General features: G+C 34.2%; 1 protein-coding gene across 8 annotated transcripts in view; it reads right to left on the minus strand.

Moving 5' to 3' along the window:
- Window positions 1-18,920, minus strand: part of DOCK3 (dedicator of cytokinesis 3) — a 292,122-nt gene that overhangs the window by 232,821 nt on the left and 40,381 nt on the right. For all 8 annotated transcript variants that reach the window (XM_074312252.1, XM_074312255.1, XM_074312249.1 and 5 more), the window contains exons 3-4: window positions 7,043-7,083; window positions 2,647-2,702 (exon numbers count right to left, since the gene is read on the minus strand). In XM_074312252.1, the coding sequence (XP_074168353.1) occupies window positions 2,647-2,702; window positions 7,043-7,083 (97 nt within the window). The remainder of the gene's footprint in view (window positions 1-2,646; window positions 2,703-7,042; window positions 7,084-18,920) is intronic.

Consider the following 18,920-nt stretch of genomic DNA (forward strand, 5'->3'; position numbering starts at 1 on the left):
GGGGGGGAGAGACAATACAAAAAAAAAAAAAAAATGTATCATCAAAACAATATTTGTAACAGTGGGGGAAAAAGGAAAGGGAATTAATTTACAAATATAATAGTGAACAAAGTAAAAATACCATGCATTAAAAAATAGAAAATGTATTAACCGTTTACAGTGGTTATTTCTAGATGAGAGTGTTATTATTATGAGTGCTTTTCTTTCTTCTTAGAACATCCGTTGTGTTTCCAGAGGTCTAAGCTTTGTTAGGACTGGTCTATTTCAATTTTGTCCATACTCCAATGTTTTGGTCCTTGCTCCAAGGGCATGGCCCTTACTTACAGGGTGTGGTCCTTTAGGTCTCAACAGAAAACACAAAATATTTACCAGGGCCCCTATAACTTGCAAGTCTTTGAACTCTAATATTTTTCTCGCCAGTATTAGGTGGCTGGTGAAGTCTACTCAATTTTAAGCCTGCTACCTGAACTTTTCTAATATTTCTAGTGTCTGTGCAGCTCAAAAGAAGCTAAACTTCACTCAATCACATAGGGGAAATTCGTACACAGATTAAGGTTCTAAATTTCTGGGGTTCTTTCCTCTCTGGGATTTTACCGCTTAATTTCTAGCCTCCCTGAGAGTTCCAATTTCCAACCTCTGTTTCCTCAGCCCTAAAAGACTACCACTTCCTATTTGGAACCTATTACACCACATCAAAGCAACCTGAAAAATTCTCTGTGGGGGAGAAGCCAAAGTACACATGAATTCTCCTTGTGTACCCCTTCTTTCAAAAATCACAGCCCCTCAAGATTCTGCCTACAATGACTGCTCTTCAGCACCTGCGGACATTTTAATATTTTCTTTGGATTTCAGAAATGTTATCCTGGGCCATCAATCTGCAGGAGGTTTGTATACTGAATTCATTCCAGATACCTTTCTAAGTTTTACATCCAAAAGACTGTTTCTCTGCTTCTATGGAGATAAGAGTGCTTCCAACAAATATGGCTGCTCTGGGTGCTTCTTTACAGCCATATCTCCTCTGTTTTCCTGAAAAAAATTGAATCCATGTAAGGATTCTTCTGTTAGCAAAGGATTTCCTAATTTCCTTTACAACTACTGTAAATAGGGATATGGCTCCTCATTTAAGATGAGTCCCTTATTATCAGGAAGTGCATTATTTTGCTGGTATTTTCTGAGGCACTCTATTTCTGGATCCCTAGGCACTCTACCTCTTCTCACCTCACCTCCATGCAGCCTCTGCCCAACTTCAGCTCTCATAAGCCTTCTTACTGACCAAAGTTATAAATCAGGAGTACTGTTTTTGCAGTTAGAGGTAAGCCATTCACATTCAGAAAATGTATTTTATTAGCACTTTCTGAAATAATATGCTTTCTTGATCCTGCTCTAGATACTTCCTTCTTATTTTCCCACACAACTTCTATCTCATTGTGATGATTTTGGCAGTCTTTACTTAAAAACTTGAGGTGAAAGTTTTACCTCAAGTTAGAAAGATACTAACGAGGAGGAGGTAAGGAGAAGTATTTCTTGCTGTTCCTGTAAATGATTCTCCACCAGAGAAAATTGCTTCCAGCCTCCAGCTGCTTTTGACATTCCCGGAAACTGCCTCACTGCCCGTCTTCATTCATACCAGTAGCAGCCATGTGATCCCTCGTCAGATGTTTGAGCTCCAATGTCTCTCAAGACCCATCTTCCAGTTCCTGGGGTCTGGTAGTCCCAAACTATTAGCTTTTGTATCCCCAGCCATTAGAGTGCAGACGGCTTTCTGAAGTTCTTATTCTGAGTTATATCAGTATTTCCTTTTTTTTCTTTTACTCTTCAAACTTGTGTGTAAATAATTCCCCATATTAAATTCTACCTCATAAAGTAACTCGTAAGTTTCTTTTTTCCTGACTAAACCCTAACTTACCAGAAGGTTACTCTGATGCTTATACAGCCTCTGGTCAAAAACATTATTTCCAATACCAAAGCTATCATAGTTATACAGTACCTTAAATTTTGTATTTTAAAATAATAAATTTTGAAAAATAAAATCACAATTTTATAATACACATTACTTTTTAAAAAAAAGCATGACAGTAAAGAATTTGTTTTAATCACTCATAATCCAAACATGCAAAAACAAATGTTAACATTTTGTTATTACTTACATCCTGTCTCTCTTCAGAGATTTCTTTCAGTTCTCAAATTTGTGATCAAACTATGAGTATATATCTATTTTACACATTATCTTTTCATCCTTTAATGTAAACCTTTAATGTTTTTTTCAATTTCTACTTGCAAAAGAAGAGATTTTAAAAGTCTCCCCCACTTCAACATATATAAAAAAAATGAGATTTATAATCACTAACTCCTATCTTATCCAGGACTAGTCTCAAAATATTACATCATTTTTTTTAAATGCTGCATGCATAATTGCTTTTATAAAATTCACAACTCAGGTCACCTTTCCAGTATACAGGAAAATGGATTAAAGTTGTTAGTATTTTAAGAAAAAATTATGTCTTCTGAATTATATGTGGTGAAGCAAGTATATTTTTGACAGAAAAACATGTCAATAGCATATTTTATACTATGAACAAAAATATAAAAGCCTCCCTCTGCAACCTACAAAATTTGTAAATAAATTTAGTAAGGCCAACTACTCACCCCCTGTTACTGACAATTGCCTTTTTCAAGTGAATGTAATTTGCAGGAAAGATCCCCTGTAAAAGAGAAAAGATTTTCCATTAGAAAAAGAAATTGTGATTAACATCTCATATATATTATAACCGCAGTCAGATTTCAGCATGGAAATACTCTATCAACAACATAGTACGTCTCCTGATGGAGCAACCACTTTGCTAATTAAGAATGCAAAGTTGCACATATTACATTAAATAAAAATTTCAATGTCATTTGCAATCAAATTCTATCCTCAGGGGAAAACTGTGATCTTAAACAACTACAAACAAAATATTTTTTAAGTGAGACACTGAAAATATTCCATCAAATCACTCTCAGGATATAGAGCTTGGCATGTATCTACAAGACCAACGATATCATCTAACCAACAACTTAACAGATTATTCAGCTCTGAGCTGAAAAAACAATTCTCAGACTCCAGCTAAAATTTGTATTCACAAGAATTAATCAACTTGGGAGCCTCTATATATATTTCTTCTTTTACTCTTTTCAAATGGTTTCTACTTTGGTATTTGCCATAATATGATTTCAATTCCCAAAGGATAAAAAATGTATTTTGTTTTAAAAAACAATTAAGTTTTCAATCAACGTTTCACTCCTTTTCCTGAGGTGCGAAACTCCTTTCAAATGAAACACAAATGCTCTACATGTTTTTATATTCTTTAGTCCACACCACTAACAATAAACTAAATCTATGCCACACAAAGTCAGGAGCAGCTAAACCACAGTAATGCATTTTAGAGTTTTCAGTGTACAGACCTTTCACCTCCTTGATTAAATTTATTTCTCAGTATTTTATTGTTTTTGATGCTAGTGTGAATTGGACTGTTTACTTCTTTTTCAGATATTTCATTGTTAGCATATAGAAACACAACTAAATTGTGTGTTATTTTTCTATCCTGCAATATTACTGAATTTTTGTATTAGTTTTGTATTAGTTCTAACAGTTTGGGTTTTTTTGGTGGAACCTTTAGGATTTTGTATATATAATATCATACTATCTGCGAACAAAAGTTTACTTATTCCTGTTATTGATTTCTACTTTCGTATCAATGTGGTTGGAAAAGATACCTGGTATGATTTAGCCTTCTTAAATTTGCCTTCTTATGTGACCTATCATACGATCTATTCTGAAGACTATTACTTTTACAATTGAGAAGCCTGTGTATTCTGCCACTGATGAATGAAATATTCTATATACGGGTATATCTATCAGTTACATTTGGTCTAAAGTATATGTCAAGTCCAATGTGTTTTGCTGATTTTCTGTCTGGATGATGGGTCCATTGATGAAAGTGGGGTACTGAAGTCCCCTAGTATTACTGTATTGTTATCTAGTTCTCCCTTCAGATCTGCTAGTATTTGCTTAATATAATGCAGGCTCCATTTTGGGTACATGTATATTTATGACTGCTTTATCTTCTTGATGAGTTGACCCTTTATCATTATATAATCACCTTCTTTATCTCTAGTTATAGTTTTGGCTTAAAGCCTATTTTGTCTGATGTAAGTATAGCTATCCATGCTCTCTTTTGGTTTCCACATGCATGAACTACTTTATAATATGTACTTATAAATACTTATAAAAACTTTAGTAAGTCACTTTTTTATTTTTCTTTAACCACTAATAGCTATGAAAAGCCTAATGAAATTCTTATTGTGACCACATTACTATGACAAATAAAAGATGTATAAGAATGTGGTGTTTTTTTTAATGTACTGGATCACTAAATAATTTTCTTTTACAAACACTAAAGAATTTTAACCATGGTTCTGCAAAATATCACTGACACAGGAAATGAAATTCAGTTATTAATACTGTCTTTCCGTCTCTTAATTTTTAAGTTTAAGACTACAAATGAAAGCCATTAACAGGTATACAGATGTGTTGTTAATAAATGCTACAATAATCCAAGATTCTAGAATGGAGTTAGTATTACCAAAATACACACTCTCAGAAGTAGCACATTAGCCCAAAATAAAGAAATTAAAGGGGTGTGATCAGACAAAATGAGCTCTAATACTTTAGATTACTATAACTTGGTTTTCACGTTTTGATTATCTTATCAAATCATTGCTAAGCTAATGAGATTAATCACAAGATTAATCACAAAATAGCCTCTCCCACAGACATTCCACACCTCTGTTGTAGAAGAAAGAATTTAGGAAATAGGTATAAGATTCTAAGCACTTTTCCTTAACTCTAAAATAGAACTCTGACTGCACTGCTGGAGAAGCTGCACTGCATGGAGAGGTAGAGACCTTTAGACTGACTACATGGAGAAACCTGGGTATTTCGGCAGTCTGGCTGAGGACAGCCTCCCAGCCATCGCTGCCAAGATGCCAAACATGTATGTAGGTAAATCCTCTTGGACATTCCAGCCAGCTGAGTCCCCAAAGACTGTAACCACATGAACCTGACATCACACGTACTTGAATAATTGCCCAGATGACCCCAGTCAAGACACAAAATCTGAGAGATAAAATGGCAATTTGTTTAATCCACTACATCTTGGGGCACATTGTTGTACAGCAGTGGGCAATTAGCAGACATTCGGTCCTGTCCAAAACGTCCATGGAGACATTTGGTCCATGCCAAAAGGTCCTTGATATTTAGTCCTGTCCAAAATGTCTACGAGGACCTTTGGTCCACACCAAAAGGTCCTTCGTGTTTGTTCCTGTCCACAATTATTGGACCAATAAAACATGGCAATATTTTTTTATGTATTAATCCTCTTAAACCATAAGTATAAATAAACATTTCAGGCTTTGTGAACCCAGTGATGTAGGTTAAGCATGGACTTTTTGACAAAACCAAATCATCAAGGATCTTATCAAATGTCTCAGTGGATGTTTTGGACAGGACCAAATGTTCTGCAAGGTAACAGATAATACGTTAAGGGTTTCATCATCCATGTCTCACTCAAGAAGGTCTTCAAGCTGCAGACTGTGCATCAATTTGATATTTTAATCACAAACATACAATTTCAATGACCATCATCACCACACTGATCCTCAAATACTACTATTGGAAGCAAGGTTATAGGGTGGCTAAGATAAAAAATATTACTAAAAATAAATAAATAGCATGTAATATCACAAATTACAATTTTCCATAATGTAAGATTGCTCATTTATTCAAGTTCTAAATTTTTGACAATTTTAAATCAAGATAAAAAACATAAAACACAAATAGAACTTATGTCATTATAAGCATTCCCAAGATAGAAATAACACCTGAAAGTGTATTTTAAAGTTAGCAATACAAGGAGAAAAGTTACCTATGAGCAGTGATTCTCAACCAGAGGCAATTTTACCAACCCCCATCCCAGGGCCTTTGTCTAGAGACATTTTTCATTGTCACAACTTGGGCGGTGGGGGGGGGGGGGGGCAGAGAGGGGGATGTGACTTATATCTAGTGTGTAGAGATAATATATGCTGCTAAGCAACTTACAATGCACAAGACATCCTCCACAACAAAGAGTTACCTCTCTCAAAATGTCAACAATGCTAGGATAAAACGTCCTGGCTATGAAGAATTAAAATCTGAAGATACTGTCTTCTTATAAACGTTTACCTTAAAAACTAACAAAATGAATGATTCTACTGGCAAAACTCATGGCTAGTACTCTGAACAATTTTCTTTTTAAAAATAATACATGATAATTTTGATATTTTTCAATATAACAAAAAGGAGAATATTTTAAATATTAAGCTACAGAAAATATGTAAGAAAAGGAGATACTATTTATTATATGAAAGTATACTCAGGCAGTTTTTGCAAATGTATTATTGGAGAAGAATGCTCCTAAGTGTATTATAGCTGCTAATTAAAGTATATTTTGTTTGATCAGATTAATATTAACAGAACACATAGAATCTAGTTCATAAAATTAGTATTCTGCACTTACGTCTTGTTTAAATTCAACATAACTTAAGAACATTATGATCAGCAAAACGGTACCTAATTGAATTTCTTTTTAAAATTTTTTTCTAATTGAATATTTGAAAGATTTTTTCATTTGTACTCCACAAATTCATCTAACACATGCTCCATATTACTAAGCCTAAGAATAAGTCAATTTACTTTTGCCAACTATGTGAAGGAAAAAATGTTAAATGTCCTAAATAGGCTTTTTCAAAATAAGCTTTGCAACTATGACCATACATGCATTTTTCTGTCCTTAAAAAAAAAATTCTAATATTGCTGAGACAGAGCAGAGACTAATACAATTCTGTAAAGGAAAAAATGACAGTGGCTATTGTAAAAGATTAAAAGATGGGCAAAAATTCTTTTTATATCAAACAAACATACTAGGCAGCTTCCTACATTTAAAAAGGTAATACAATTTTTCAATACCTTTACATTTGGCTTCTTTGTTGAAACTCCTCTGTACCAACCTAAAACAAAGCATACAAAGGATATTAAAATCATATTGTTGAAAAATCATATTGTCATTTTCTATAACACACGTAACTATTGTTAGGGAAAAAAATAATTAACGTAAAACTTTCTAATAAAGGCACATTAACTGTGCCTTCACTAATAGTAGTTTACTCCAAAAGGAACTGTTTTCAAATAAATATAACATTCCCAATTTCATCAAAAAGCACACAGCCCTTTCACCTGAGTAAGACACAGAAATTAGAAAAGAATAACTCCATGAAAATTCCCAGATAAAACTATTAGGGGCAGATGGGCACGACAGCCCAGACTTTCGGTTTCCTGGTCTCATTCAATCTCCCAGGCACTAAACGACACTATTCTCATTTCTTGGCTTTCCAGCAGCTAAATTTGACATCCGTGTTTCATTTGTTTTTTTCTAAGCATTCATACACAGCAATATTGATGACAGTTTCAATTACACAATAAAAACAATTTTAAGAGCAAGGAAAATTCATTGCCAACTTTTCTCGACTCCAATTTATTATTTTCAGAGTTTTGCTATAATTTCTCTGTTTGGGTTTAAGAGAAAACAGCTCCAATGAGCAGGAAGGGAAACCAAGAGTTGTATTTAAAAGAGGGAGATGAAGAAGAGAACAAAAAGGACGATTGTGGATAATAGCTAACGCTAATTAAGAGGTCATTACTCTTAATTCCATGTATCGGAATTAGAAGGTTGTTGCATGTATTAACCTTTAAATCTCACAACAAAGCTATGAGGAAAAAAATAAAATTTTTCTCCCCTGAAGTCATAATAAACAATTAGAGAAGAAAATCCTTTCTTCTGTTTAGCACAACTGAGATCGTAAATTTGAATAACTCAATTTACACCTTGACAGTCTCAATACTTTCATTCATTAAAAAGAAAAAAGTGATAACCTTACCGTTGTGACACTTTACAGTATGTTAAAAAAAAACAGAACAGAAAATGATAGCAGCAGATATGGCAAAGCAAGGATCTCCAAAAAGGTTCTCCTCAGTAAAAGCATTAAAAACACTGCTGGTAGGAATTCAAAATGGTACAGCCATTTTGAAAGACGGTTTGGCAGTTTCTTGTAATCCCTCTCCTGGGTATCTACCCCAAAAATCTGAAAACACTTATCCGTAAAGATACACGTATCCCTATGTTCACTGCAGCATTTTTCACGGTGGCCAAGATATGGAAACAACCAAAGTGTCCTTTGATAGATGACTGGATAAAGAAGATTGGTACATACATACAATGGAATATTACTCGGCCATAATAAAAGATGAAATACTGCCATTTTGCAACAACATGGATAGATCTTGAGATTATCGTATTAAGCAAAATAAGTCAGACAGAAAAAGTCGAGAACCATATGACTTCACTCATGAGGGATATAAAACTGAAAGCAACAAGTGAACAAGACAAACTCACAAACAACAGTTAAGTGCTTACCAGAGTGGAAGTGGGAAGGTAGGATGATAGAAGAGGGGGTCAAATATATGATGATGGAAGAATTGACTTTGGGTGGTGAACACACAATGCAATATATAGATGATGTATTATAGAATTGTACACTTGAAACCTATATAATTTTACTAACCAATGTCATCCCAATAAATTTCATTTTAAAAATTAAAAAATAATTTTCAAAACAAAACTAAATGTACGCTTACTATACAATCCATTAGTCTCACTCCTTGGTATTTATTCAAATTAAATTAAAATTTATGTCCACAAAAAAAAACCTGCCAATGGATGTTTATATCAGCTTTATTCATAATCGCCAAAACTTGGAAGCAACCAAGATGTCCTTCGGTAGGTGATGGGTAAACAATGGTCCATCCAGACACTGGAATATTATTCAGTGATAAAAATAAATGAGCTATCAAGCCACAAAAGGACATAGAGGAAACTTAAATGCATATTACTAAATGAAAGAAGCCAATCTGATATGGCCACATACTGTATGATTCCAATGATATGACCGCATGGAAAAGGCAAAATCATGGAGACTGTAAAAAGATTAGTGGTTGCCAAGGGTTAGGATGGAGGGATGGAGGGATGAAAAGGTAAAGAGGATTTTCAGGGCAGAATATAAAAACTATTCTATATGATACTATAATAGTAAATACATGTCATTATACACATTTATCCAAACCAATAGACTGTACAACACAATAGTGAACCCTGATTTAAGCTATGGATTTTGGGTAACAGTGATGTGTCCTTGTAGATTCACTGATTGTAACAAATGTAGCCACTCTGGTATAGATGTTGATAGTGGGGGAAGCTGTACATATGTGGGGGCAGGGGGTGTATGGAAACAGTGCTTTCTCCTCAATTTTGTTATATAAAGGGGAAAAGGCAGGGCAGCACTGGATCTGAAAAGGTTGAGAATTACGGCCTTTGAGAATTTACTGTACACATGCACTAGGTGACACTAACAGGACTGCTTTGCTGCCTTTAATAGATTACATATAATATCAAAGTACTGGTCACACACCAGTACTTTCCCAATTCATAAATCCTTGAAGCTCCCTTGTTAAATCTCACTTTAGATCGGACTGCAGTGCCACTCACATTACATCTGAATCTCTCTGGCACTACTCAAAGAAAAACTATTGAGAATCTAGGTAATCCAAATTCTTCAGCATAACTGACAGACATTTTGATGCAAATGACTATCACTTATTTTTATATGTTTTTATAAAATGACAATGAGAGAATTAGAATAAAAACACAAGATTAAGCCCTACCTCAAGATTTTAGATAAATACTTGATCAGATAACATATGTTTACAAAGGTCAATAATTTCTCAAGTAAGAACTCACAATATTGCTTATCAAAAAACTGTTTCCTTATGAATGAAATATATACATTAGACTGAAATATAAACTCTTGCTTCTTATTGGGAGGTGGGGGAAGAGAGGAGAGGAAGACTGAGACCAGTTTTGTTGAATACTAAGTAGCTTAAAAAACACCACATATTTACAATAGCCAAGACTTGGAAACAACCGAAATGCCCATCAGTACACGACTGGATTAAGAAACAGCCATAAAGAAGAATGAAACTTACCATTTGCAACGATATGGATGGACCTATGAGAGAACATTATGCTAAGTGAAATCAGTCAGTCAGAGAAAGACAAATACCAGGTGATCTCACTTATGTGCGTAATCTAAACAACCGAATAAATGAGCAAAGTAAACAGAAATAGTCTCAGAGATATAGAGGAAAAACTGTTGCTAGAAGGGAGGAGGGAGGGGATGAAAGAGAAGGGGAGGGGATTAGACAGCATAAATTGGTGACTACAATATTGCCACGGGAATATGAAAGAGTTTGGGGAATATAATCAATAATGCTGTAAAGATTTTGTAGGGTGTCAGATGGGCACGTCTAACTAGGGAGACCACTTCATGGACGGTGTGGATGCCTGACGACTGCGCTGTACACCTGAAGCTGAAGCTGAATAATATTGTATGTCAACTATAATTGTATTTATATAGTCATGGGATGTAGAGCACAGCATAGGGAATAGAGTCAGTGGACGTGTAACAGATATATACAATGTCAGAGGGGCAACAGATTGGGGGACAGGGGTTATCACTTTGTGAGGGGTGAAATGTCTAACTATTGCCTTGTTTTGTACACCTGAAACTAATAAAAACTAATAATAATAGTAAGTCTAGAAACAATATTAAGGGAAAAAAAGGTCAGGCTGACCCATTTTGTTTTTAAAATCTCAGGCTGAATGCCAGTTACTCCTGCTTTTCCAAAAGTCTCCCAAACTGCACTATTATTATTAACATTATTTTAAATAATCTAGTCTAGAACTTGTCTGAGACTGAAGCCAAACTCAGACAGTGCTATTTGAGCAAGCTGTGTTCTTCTCTCTCCAGGCATCTAAATGACTCTTATTTAGCTCTTTTCTTCCAGGCCTTCTGTCATTGCCCGATAAGGGCTCAAAGAGCACCATTGAGACCATTCCTCTGTTCTGCAAACCCTCCAGGAACTGAGATATAATTTCTTTGCACCTGGAGTCTTTGCACTCAACAAGAGCAGCAAAATCCTGGAAAATCTTCCCTTATCTTGGCACCAGTGTAGGAAAAACTCAAGGGAACTCCAGACATTTTTTAAGTGCTACAGAAAATTTCTCCAACCTCTCTCAAATTCTTTACAAGTATAAACTTCCAAATACCATTGAAAATACTTATTTTTAAAGTAAAATCTGAAAATAAAGAAAAACTTTAAAAAACCACAACATATCATCTCCATGAGATGCCACCATTGTGAGTCCTGAGAATGGTGCTCAATGAGTTTCAGCCACCACCTCTCAAGATTAAAATTCTGCTACAAATTTGGCCAAGTGTGCCCATTTCGTGAAAGACTCAGAATTGAAAAGGGTGAAGAAAGGATAAGAAGAAAGAAGAGATAAAAGAAGAAAAACTCGCTTTTTTACATCTTTTACATATAGAACAAAAAGTTCGTGACTTCCCAGATAAAGAATCATAAAAACAAAAAACAAATCAAATATTTCCAAAATCACTAAGAATCAACAGAAAGAGATGTTTTCAGTGAGCTGGTAAAATGAAGCATCTTCTACATGTCTGTTTTCCTATTACAAATGGTACACATACAAAATGGAATACTACTCTGCCATAGAAAAGATGAAATACTGCCATTTGCGACAACATAGATGGATCTTGAAATTAGTATGCTAAGCGAAATAAGTCAGACAGAAAAAGTCGAGAACCATATGACTTCACTCATATGTGGGATATAAAACTGAAAGCAACAAAGGAACAGACAAACAAACAAGGAAACAAAAATTCATAGACAAAGACAACACTTTAGTGGTTACCAGAGGGTAAGGGGGCAGAGGGACGGTAGAAGAGGGTAAAGGGGGTCAGCTATATGGCAATGGAAGGAGAACTGACTCTAGGTGGTGAACACATAATGCAATATATAGATGATACATTATTGAATAGTACACTTGAAACCTATGTAGTTTTGTTAACCACTGTCACCCCATTAAATTTTAATTAAAAAACAGAAAAAAGAACCGTGGACAATCTACCTTTGCAAATATCATTCTCTCCTTTTATTCTCATCACTTATCTTTCATTTTACAAGATGTCACAGTTCTGGCACACAAAAGGAAACCCCTTTAATTGTCAGATGCCTGAATGCTCGTCAATTTCACTGTTACCATATGCCTTTAATTGAAAAGTATTACCAGTCTTTCCCATCTGATGATTCACGATCTGATGGTTTGATCATTGTTAGGAACTTAAGTCAGATGTATTTTTATACATTCTAACATTTTCTGATATAAATTTCTGTGGAAAATTGAATGAGGAAAGGGAGGCAGTATTACAACTCTCAAGTTTATGATTTACTACAAAGACTGCTCCCTTCAGGGAATCAATTATCACGCACAGGCAGACCTCAGAGATATTGCAGGTTTGGTTCCAGACCACCACAATAAAGCAAATATTGCAATAAAGCTAGTCACATAAATTTTTTGGTTTCCTAGTACATACAAAAGTTATGTTTAAACTATACTGAAGCCTAATAAGTGTGCATTATATAAAAAAACAAAACAATGTACATACCTTAATTAAAAAGTACTACGCTAACCATTATCTGAGCCTTCACAGACTCAAAATCTTTTGCTGGTGAAGGGTCTTGTCCCAGTAACATCAAAGACACCACTGGTCACTGATCAACATGGCTGGTATAATAATAATGAAAAAGTTTGAAATATTGTGAGAATTACCAAATGTGACACAGAGACAGAAAGTGAGCAAATGCTGTTGGAAAAATGGTGCCGACAGACTTGCTTAATGCAGGTTGCCACAAACCTTCAATATGTAGAAAATGCAGTATCTGCAAAGCACAAGAAAGCAAAGCACAATAAAAGGAGGTATGGCTGTATACCTTTGACTTAAGTCATATTATCATGAATGGATTCCAAGAAACACTAAACAAACGCAGCCTCCAGAAACCCCAATTTTTCCTTCCTCCATAACTTGCTGCAACTCTCTACCTTCTAAGCTAGGGGCATGTTATTCACAGAACTATTGTGGGAAACATAATCTTCCACTTTTCCCACCCATCTGGTGGAAACCTCAGAATGCAAAATTACTGAGTAAAATTGGGGTGTTGACATCAAATTCCAAAAGCAAAGTATAACTCTGAGCCTGAGTTAATTCAAAACTGTCCAACGGCATCCCACCTCAAAGTAAAGCCCCAAGTCCTTATTACAGCTTCTGCTGATCACCTCCCACCTCTCTCAGCTCCTCGCCAACCAACTGCTCTGCTACAGCCACACGATCACCCTGCAATTCCTTCAACTCACTAAACAAGCTCCTATACCTCAGGGCCTTTATATTTTTTGCACATGTGCCTGGACTGCACTTCTCCCAGAGAACTACAGGAAGGCTTCTTCACGTCCATCTGTTCTCGGCCCAAACGTTATCTTCTCAGAAAAGCCTTGCATAATTATCCTACATAAATACACAGAAGTCAGAAGCCCCCCATCCCACCCCAATGCATGCAGTCACTCTGTCTCCTTCCACCTGTTTTATCCTTCCTTATTATTCTTCTCCATAAGAATAGGGACTTTGTTTTATTCTTGTATAGCTGAGCCCCAGTAGCTAAAAAAGTAGCAGTAGGCACTCAGATATTTGGTGACTGAAAGAATGAATGAATCTGTAATATATGGGGCGATAATACCTACTTGGCAAGTTTGTTGATAAAATTAGAATTGATATATATAAAGTGCCTTGCACAATGTCTGACACATTGTAGTAACTCAAATACTGGAGAGGGCAGGTAACAGGAACAAGACACACTAAAACTCTACGTGTGCTAAATAATACTGTGAGACTGGGCTTATGAAATAAAATAAGTATAGTCTGAAGTTTCTTAATATAAATGGTGTTCATTCTAAGAAACATTAGGGAACCAAAAGTACATACTCCTAAACAGCTCTGTTAAATCATTTTTTGAAAAAGTAGGGACATAATAAAAAATACTCTTACCCACTTAACAAAGGTTCAAATTAGTGCACAAATTAATATCCATGTCTTCCTTTCTCACCAGCAAAATGTTGATACAGTCTTACAGAGATTTACAACTTCAACAGTAAGTAAAAGCACTGAATCAAAAACGAAGTAAATGAAGAGCCTCCAAACTCATGGAAAGTGAGTAATTCTTCCAACATTAAACAGGAATGATTTTTTTCACCACATAATCCGTCCATAAATAGTGTTCACTGATAGAGCCTAAACTATTTGGATGACAAATGTGACTTTAGCCACAATGCCTTTATTTTTAAAAAGCCACCACTGAATCTCTCATGCTTAAAACCATAGCTCTGTTTCAACTGACTTTTACTTTTAATTCATCTTCAAACAAAATATTATCTAGAGCTATCCATCTACTGATGGTCTTTCTACTCATGACTTAAAGTAAGACTTCTAACAAAACCAACAGCGTGTAGAAAGCAAATTAGGATTAGGAGAACTAAAATAACCCAAAACCTCCCTTTTGATTCATTGTCCCAAAACATAGGATGGCCTAAGAAAATAGCTTATTTTCTTAGTCTATATAGTTTATTACAGGGTGTATAGCTATTCATGAAAAGCCAAAGTAGGTTTCCTCTAAGCTAGGAATTCTTTAGAATTAAAAATTAAAAAGAATTAAAAATTCTTTATAACATCAAATTCATCAACTCAAGAAATACGTAAGTCACTACTGAAAAAAATTTCTATGCTGAAAAAGTCAGGAAAAGAACCAGTACCAACTAAACATAATAAAATGCAGGCTATAATTCCATTTTTTTTAAAAAAAATCAACATAAATCATAATCTCACTTTAAAAAAAACAATGTATTTGTAGAAGGCCCACAAGATAAGATGGAAAATGGCAAAATAGAAAAATAGAAAAATAATGGTAAAACCAAAGGCTCTAAGATATTAACTGGACTCTGAAAAATTAGGTTTGATTTTAGTGACCTGGTGAAAGCATGTAGTGATATTGTGATATTATGGAACAGATGTCTAACAAAAATGTTTGTTTATGGAGCTGTATTCCTCTGACATTACCTCATTTTATATAGAAACAGTCCCATGCTATGTAAACTTCTTTCACTCAGACATTATTATCTTACTGGAGATCACTGAAAAAGTGACACACTTGCATTTCATCAACTTAAATATTATTGATTACATTTACTAAAAATGGTAATCTCACCTAAATTTTAAAAACCATATACTAGTCAAGTTAGAAAATTCAACAATGTATATCAAAAAAGTCAGCATTAAAAATATTATAAACCTAGACACTAAATGACACTTTATAAAGTGATTAAAATTAAGGTAATAAATGAAACTATATTTCTAATTGAGATATAATATTAAATCCTATATTATACTGAAATCACTAGGAATTTTAGAATTTAAGAGTTAATGCAAAGTGTATTCTATTTAACCAATTAGTTCACAAAGGAGATGAAAACAATACAGAAAATAGATTTTTAAATAAAATATAACCACATTAGACTGAAAAGCAAAAAGCAAATGGGAGATTTTAGAAATTCACTATACTTTCAAAGACAGTAAAACCCAGAGAAACATTATGTAGTGCTTAAAGGTAAATAATGTACAAAAAAATAAAAGAAACTGAGAATACTAGATAATTGTCATAGAAATAGGAAAGTAGCACAGCACTGTGTATGTGTACTTACCATCCACTAAGTGCTCGGCAAACACTTACTGTGTGAATGAAATGAGGTATAAGGATTTATTTTACATTTGCAAACTTAACTCTGGATTATACCTTCCTTGCTTGGTCATGCCACACTTTGTGTATAAAAAAAAGTCACTTTAAACCTGATTTTATTTTAAGGAAACTTTTAAAAAATTTAATCCCATTAGGTTAGAAAAGCAATCAGTAAGAAGGGAAATAAAATAAAAAATAAAAAAAGCTTTTGGAGAAAATATTCTGGGTCTTGTGTGTAAATACATACATTAAAAATTAAGTCATCTGAAAGCTATCCCTACTTAAACATATAGACAAAAAACAGTGGTCACCTATGCCATGCTCTCTGTGCTAGGTGTTTTCACATCTATATGAAACACTGTAGAATTCCACTTTGTTAAATAGCATTATTATTTAGATTGTGAAATATAAGTCATGCAATGTGAGTGAGGCTATACTATCAAAAAGAGACAACAGTACCATTACAATTGCTTCTGACAGAGAAGCTGCAAAACAGTGTCAGCAGTGTTAACCGAAAAGAATGAAGCCTCTATAGAGATCAGGCCATGTGACAGTCAATAGTCAACAGTCCTTTACAAAGATTCTGGGTGCAAACCAATCAAGCCAGATTAAAAACACCAAATACAGTCCAACAAAAAGTATCCTCCAACAAGAGGTTTCAAATATTTTATTTCCAAGGTGTCACATACTCTTTCTTCCCTGACAGGAAGAAAAAAATGCAAGTTTATTTACCCCACCCCCAACCCTGGGATAATAGCTGCATAGGAAGTAGAGAGAGGTAAATGACAAGTACAATTTCACTTCCATTCTATATAATGATTAAAAACAGTTTAAGAATCATGGTTCATTATGAAGGGCAGATTTGCATGTTAGTCTGTTTTAGAGATTATTTAAGTAAGCAATAGTAAAATCAAAAGCCAAAAACAAAATCTACAATCTTCTAAAAGTACTAATTTTTTTTCCTTTGGTACATCAATAAAAATATGCACAGCCCAATTCTTTATTCCTCTTCAAATTATATAACTAATTTGCAAGAAAGAAAGTGCCAACCATTTGTATATATACACAGACTTAGAGATTTATAGAACATCCCACCCAAAAACAACAGAATACACATTCTTTTCAAGTGCAAATAGAACATTTTTCCAAGATAGACCACAAGTTAAGCCACAATACAAGCCTCAATAAACTCAAGATGGAAATCATATCAAGCATCTTCTCCAATCACAATGGTATGAAACTAGAAATCAATTACAAAAGAAAATTGGAAACACACACGCGCACAGAGAAAGAGAAAGAGAGAGAAAGAGAGAGAAAGAGAGAGAAAGAGAGAGAGAGAGAGAGAGAGAGAGAGAGAGAGAGGAGAGAGGCTAAACAACATGTTACTAAACAATCAGTGGGTTAATAAACAAATCAAAAAGAAAATCAAAAAATATCTTGAAGAAAATGAAAACACAATGATCCAAAATCTATGGGACACAGGAAAAGCAGTTCTAAGAGGGAAATTCATGGTAACACATGCCTACCTCAAGAAATAAGAAAAATCTCAAATAAACAATCTAACTTTATACCTGAAGGAACTAGAAAAAGAACAAACAAAGCCCAAAGTGAAAAGAAGTGAAGAAATAATGAAGATCAGAGCAGAAATAAATTAAATTAAAACACAATATAGAAAAGATCAACGAAATTAAGAGTTGGTTCTTTGCAAAGATAAACAAAATAGATAAACCTTTAGCCAGACTCATCAAGAAAATAAGAGGGCTCAAATAAATAAAACCAGAAATGAAAGAGAAGTGACAACAGACACCACAGAAACACAAAGAATCTTAAGAGAATACAATGAACAACTTTATGCCAACAACTTGAACAATCTAGAAGAAATGCGTATATTCCTGGAAACATACACTATTCCAAGACTGATTCAGGAAGAAACAGAACATCTGAACAGACTGATTACTAGTAATGAAATTGAATCAGCAATCAACATACTCCATACAAACAAAAGTCCAGGACCAGATGCCTTCACAAGTAACTTTTATCAAATGTTCAAAGAAGAATTAATTAATATCTATCCTTCTCAAACTATTCCAAAAAAATTGAAGAGGAGAGGAGGAAAAGCTTCCAAACTCATTCTATGGGGCCAGCATTATCCTGATACCAAAACCAAACAAAGATACTGCAAACAAAAGAAAAGAAGGAAAGAAGGAAGGAAAAGGAAAAATTACAGGCCAATATTCTTGATGAACATAGATGCAAAAATCCTCAACACAATATTAGCAAACCTAATTCAGCATTACCTTAAAGAGATCATACACCATTATCTAGTGGGATTTATTCCAGGGATGCAAGGATGGTTCAATATCCTCAAATTAATCAACACAATACATCACATTAATAAACTGAAGAATTAAAATCATATGATCATCTTAATAGACGCATAAAAAGCATTGGACAAAATTCAACATCCCTTTATGATAAAAACTCTCAACAAAGCAGGTACAGAGGGAACACACTTCAACATAATAAGGGCCATATATGACAAACCCACAGCTAACATCATAACAACAGTACAAAAACTAAAAGCTTTTTCTCTAAGATCAAGAACAAGACAAGGATGTCCACTCTACCACTTTTATTCAACACAGTATTGGAAGTCCTAGCCACGGAAATCAGACAAAAATAAATAAATAAAAGGCATCCAAATTGAGTAAGAAGTAAAATTGTCACTATTTGCAGGTGACATGACTCTATTTTATAGAAAACCCTAGAGATTCCACCAAAAAGTCTTAGAATAAATGAATTCAGTAAAGTGGCAGAATATAATATTAATATTCAGGAACGATGATGCATTTCTATACACTAATAAACTGTTGGAAAGAAAAATTAAGAAAACAATTCCATTCAGCTCATCAATAGATGAATGGATAAAGAACTGATACTATATATACAACAGACTGTATTACTCAGTCATAAAAAAGAATGAAATCTTGTCATCTGCAACAACATGAATGGACCTAGAGGGTATTATGTTAAGTGA

This window comes from Rhinolophus sinicus, linkage group LG10 (genome assembly GCF_036562045.2).
Source record: "Rhinolophus sinicus isolate RSC01 linkage group LG10, ASM3656204v1, whole genome shotgun sequence".
NCBI lineage: Eukaryota > Metazoa > Chordata > Mammalia > Chiroptera > Rhinolophidae > Rhinolophus > Rhinolophus sinicus.